The sequence below is a fragment of the Medicago sativa genome, chromosome 1 (genome assembly GCF_051527215.1).
Source record: "Medicago sativa cultivar Bolivia chromosome 1, Bolivia_mono, whole genome shotgun sequence".
NCBI lineage: Eukaryota > Viridiplantae > Streptophyta > Magnoliopsida > Fabales > Fabaceae > Medicago > Medicago sativa.
This window is the reverse complement of record NC_140749.1, coordinates 80,173,660-80,177,897: the sequence shown is the minus strand read 5'-3', so window position 1 is coordinate 80,177,897 and position 4,238 is coordinate 80,173,660. Positions and strand designations below refer to the sequence as shown.

The following is a 4,238-nucleotide window of genomic DNA, read 5'->3' as shown; positions in this document are numbered from 1 at the left end:
GCCACATTAAATTATGACTTACACATGCCTATACACAAAACAAGATTGCCGTAGAAGCTCCACTTTGACATATCATTACCATTTGAAAACACCTCATCATTTTGCATTGCAGATCTTCTTAATCACCTAACATACTCAATACCTAAGTTTATAATTTAAATGAATTATAGTTGTTTGCTTGCTAAATATTTTATTGAGATCAAATGCAAACCACTACTAAAAAAACAGTGGTTTCGGACGGAATTTTCGGACGGATTCGAATTTGTCTGAATTTTTCGGACGGATTTGGGACGGTTTTAACGGAGCGGAATTTTTGTCTCAAATCCGTCCCAAAATTGTGTGAAAATTTTAGCACATGTTCAAACAGGGTTTTTTCCCACGGATTTCGCACGGATTTATTTAAAAAAACAATTCCGTCCCAAAACCGTGTGAAATATTGAGACGGATTTCGGACGGCTAATATTTTTGAGGGTTTTAATTGGGAAAATTTCATCTCCCGCTTATCTCACAAAATTTCCCTCGTGTGCTTCTCTCATAACCCTAAAATTTCATCTCCCTCTTTCATAACCCTAAAACCAACTTCAAAATCAATTTCTCAGTGTGCTGCTCTTCAATCAACTTCTCCTGTGCTGCTCTTCAATCAATTTCTTCCAAAAACTTCTCAAGCTGGTCAATCAATCTTTCAAGGTATCCAAGATTCTCTTCTCTTCTCTCCAGATCTGTGGATTATCTGTATTTTTTTTTTTAATTTCTCAGTGTTTTCTTCAACAAATCAAGCATGTTCCCATAAACTTGTACCTGATTCTTGGTTCAATTTTAGGGTTTATTTTGTTTTACTTATTAAGGTTTTTAGTGTGCTTAACTACCTACACTTGGATTCACGTTTGGTGTTGAAAATAATTGTGATTGAATAGTAATTTGTGGTACTTACTTTTACTAATTTGAAGATTAATTTCGTTGTCAAAATTGAAAAGGATTAGAATCTCTTTTAGTTACTGTAGTTTATAAAATTTCATTTTTTGTTTCTTGAGTATTGTTATTTTCCCATCTTTCTCTGGTTTTCCTTCTTTGCAATAGTTGGTGTAGAGTACCAGTATCTTCTTAAATCTCTTCACAACACCATTAGAAAAAATTGCTCTAGTTTTCCTTGTTTTGTGCCACCTTGTTTCAATTCCTTCTTATAGTTAATAAAGACATTTTTGTAAAAATGCAATATTCTTTTATTTATTCATTAACTATGACATTAACAACGATTATTTTAGAAATGAAGAAGAATTTGTAAAGGAACTCATATGGTTAGATATGGAACCCTCGGGAATGCTTACTTAGATAGCTATCCGGTGTTGATTTTTGGCTTTGTTGTTAGAGTGCTGCTGTTGTGGTTGTTTTAGTGCTGAGTTTTCTTTCTTTTTTTAGCTAGTTTTGGTGCCTTTAGCAGCTATGTATGGGGTGCTGATTTGCTGCTGCTGTTTCTAGGTGCATCTAGTGTGTTTGTGCTGCTGTTTTTTTTCTAGGTGGTTGTTCTTTCTAGGTGCAATTAGTGTTTTTGTGCTGCTGTTTTTTTTTTTTCTGTTTTGGTCTGCCCTGTAAGCTTTTGCGATGGGGTGTTGTATTGTGTTTTCGGACCAACTTTCGTCTTGACAGTTGTGGCACAAAATAGGGAAAACTAGAGCAATTTTTTCCAATGGTGTTGTGAAGGGATTTAAGAAGTTAGTGGTATTTTGTGTTAGAAAACACCTCTGCCTTATGCAAGGTAGGCCTCTTCCATATAAGTGATGGTCAATCTCTGATACACATCTGTTACCTTCATCTGTTACCACGAAACAACTTTGCCAGGCTGCTATTTTGTACCGTTGAAAAGAAAAATTCATATTAACATTTTGACATTTTTATTTCAGGGGTTGTATCCTGGATACATTATATTCTTTGTTCAGTCAGCATTGATGATTGCTGGTTCCAGAGGTATAAATATTGAATTAGGCTTATTTGCATTTCTTTCTTCAGTTAATTAACTTGCGCTGCGGTTTTTCTTTTCAAACAGTCATTTACAGATGGCAGCAAGGCGTGCCTCGAACAGTTAAAAATGCCCTGGTGTTTGCTAATTTTGCTTACACACTTTTGGTTCTAAGTTATCCCTGTGTTGGCTTCATGGTTTGTTCTCTCTCTCTCTCTCTCTCTCTCTCTCTCTCTCTCTCTCTCTCTCTCTCTATATATATATATATATATATATATATATATATATATATATATATACAAAAATTGAATTTGTTTTTACAAGTTTTCTATCTTTTTTGTGTCGTGTGTTTGAATAGGTATTAAGTCTGCATGAAACTCTTGCCTCATATGGAAGTGTGTATTTTATTGGAACCGTTCTACCTATTGTTATCATCCTGCTCATTTGTTGATCCATGACTTTCACTGCTAGGTTTCTTAGTTGTTAGCTTGATAACTTTTTTCGGATCCGTGATTTTGTTTTACTTTATGTAGGGTTTGGGACCTTATTCCACAAGCATAAAAAAAGTGAAGGAGATAAAAGATATGGAGAAGAAAGTGAATGACTTATGTGGTATGTGAACAACAGTTAGTTTGTTTCTTTTTTCTTGAATGCTTTAGTAGATGGTCTAACTTGTAATTGTTTAAAATAAAGAAAATTACTTCTTTTTATTTTATTTTCTTGGTATTGTGGTGTATTATATTCTACGCTCCTTTTCTGTCTATAGTCACTGTGATGGTTACAATTAGTCCCCTAATGTAGACAATGCTTATGTATGCGTTTCAATGTTTATGATTTTTCTCTTGACAATCAAGTTGCTTAGGAAAGAAGTTTGGGGACGGAATAGACTACGGACACCTGACACTGAAATAGCAATACGAAATTAAACTAGTGGAGTCAATACAAAACATATTTTTTTTTATATTAGCAGACAAGTATGCCGAAATAAAAATAAATATGTAGTGGTGTTAGTGTCCTATGTTTTTTTTATATTAGCAGTGTTGAGTTATTTTTTTAATTTGTGTCGTGTCTAGTGTATGTTCAAGTCCCTGCTTCATTAGCTGAAAACTGTTCAAAACTTTTTTTTTTTGGATGTGTTGGAATATCAGCCGTTCATTTTCTCATCAACAACTGTTATTACTTTACTCTATTACATGAATTGTCAACTTTTGAAGAGCTAAATCCATTTCAAATGAACTTTTAATGCACATTTGTTGATTGAGAGTTTGTTTATGCTAAGCTTTGAATTTGGTTCTGCATATTCATGGTTATTAATATTGTTACTATTTTGAGAATGGCAAAGATCACTATTTTCTTAAATCTAGCCTCTTTCTGCTTTTTATGCAGAGACATCGCAAAGGCAACTTGTATACCTGCTGGAAGGGGCACATTGCATTACAAAGTGACACACTACAAGGGACAAAGCTGTAGAAAAACTGCACGCGTTTCTGATGTGCTTTGACATCCTAATATTGATGGCATAAAGTGCTTTGACATCTCAGAAAAATTTGATGAATGTTTTTAATGTTTCGATGCATTTGGTAACTGAAACATGCTGCTGGTGTTGCAGGATGGATCTGATATAACCTGTCTTGGTGTTGACACACTTAATACTGAAACGCTAGAGGTGGGAAAAACAATTATGTGTAATAGTTTGAGACCAAAATCACTTCCCCTATCCCTGCTAGTGCAATTGATTGTGTTACTTTTATTGTTGAGCACTGACTAATGAACAATTTAGTTATGTTATTGTGTTAGAACATTGAGCACTTGTATGAATCTAATTTATATAATTTTGTTTCAGGCAATGGCCATTTGTTTACTCGAGTTACTATTTATTTTTATTTGATTTAGTATGTATTATTGAATATAAATTGTGGCAATTCTGTAAAATAAAAAAATTATAACCACGTCCGAAAAGCATGGAAATTTTGTAAAGCAAATTAAATCCGTCCGAAATTCGTTGGAAAATTTAAATTAAATCCGTCCGAAATCTGTAGGAAATTTAATTAAATTCCGTCCCAAATCCGTTTGAAGTTTAGTCCAACGTGTTTGTGTGAAAACCGTTCGAAATCCGTCTGAAATATATTTCGGACGGAATTTGGGACGAAAATACGATTTGCGACGCGGTTGTTTCGGACAGCGCCCTATCCGTCCGAATTCCGTCCGAAAACGGATTTTCGTCCGAAATCCGTGGGAAGTTTCCGTAAATTCCGTCCCAAATCCGTCTGAAATTCCGTTTGAA

At 34.3% G+C, this 4,238-nt stretch overlaps 1 protein-coding gene across 1 annotated transcript; it reads left to right on the top strand.

The window, feature by feature from the left end:
* Nucleotides 1-210: 210 nt before the first annotated feature.
* On the top strand, nt 211-3,810 carry LOC146957948 (lysophospholipid acyltransferase 1-like). Its single transcript, XM_085739612.1, has 5 exons — nt 211-687; nt 1,899-1,962; nt 2,042-2,151; nt 2,488-2,566; nt 3,341-3,810. The coding sequence occupies exons 2-5, from the start codon at nt 1,944-1,946 to the stop codon at nt 3,397-3,399; spliced, it is 267 nt and encodes an 88-aa protein (XP_085595738.1). The 5' UTR covers nt 211-687; nt 1,899-1,943; the 3' UTR covers nt 3,400-3,810.
* The last annotated feature ends 428 nt before the right edge of the window (nt 3,811-4,238 follow it).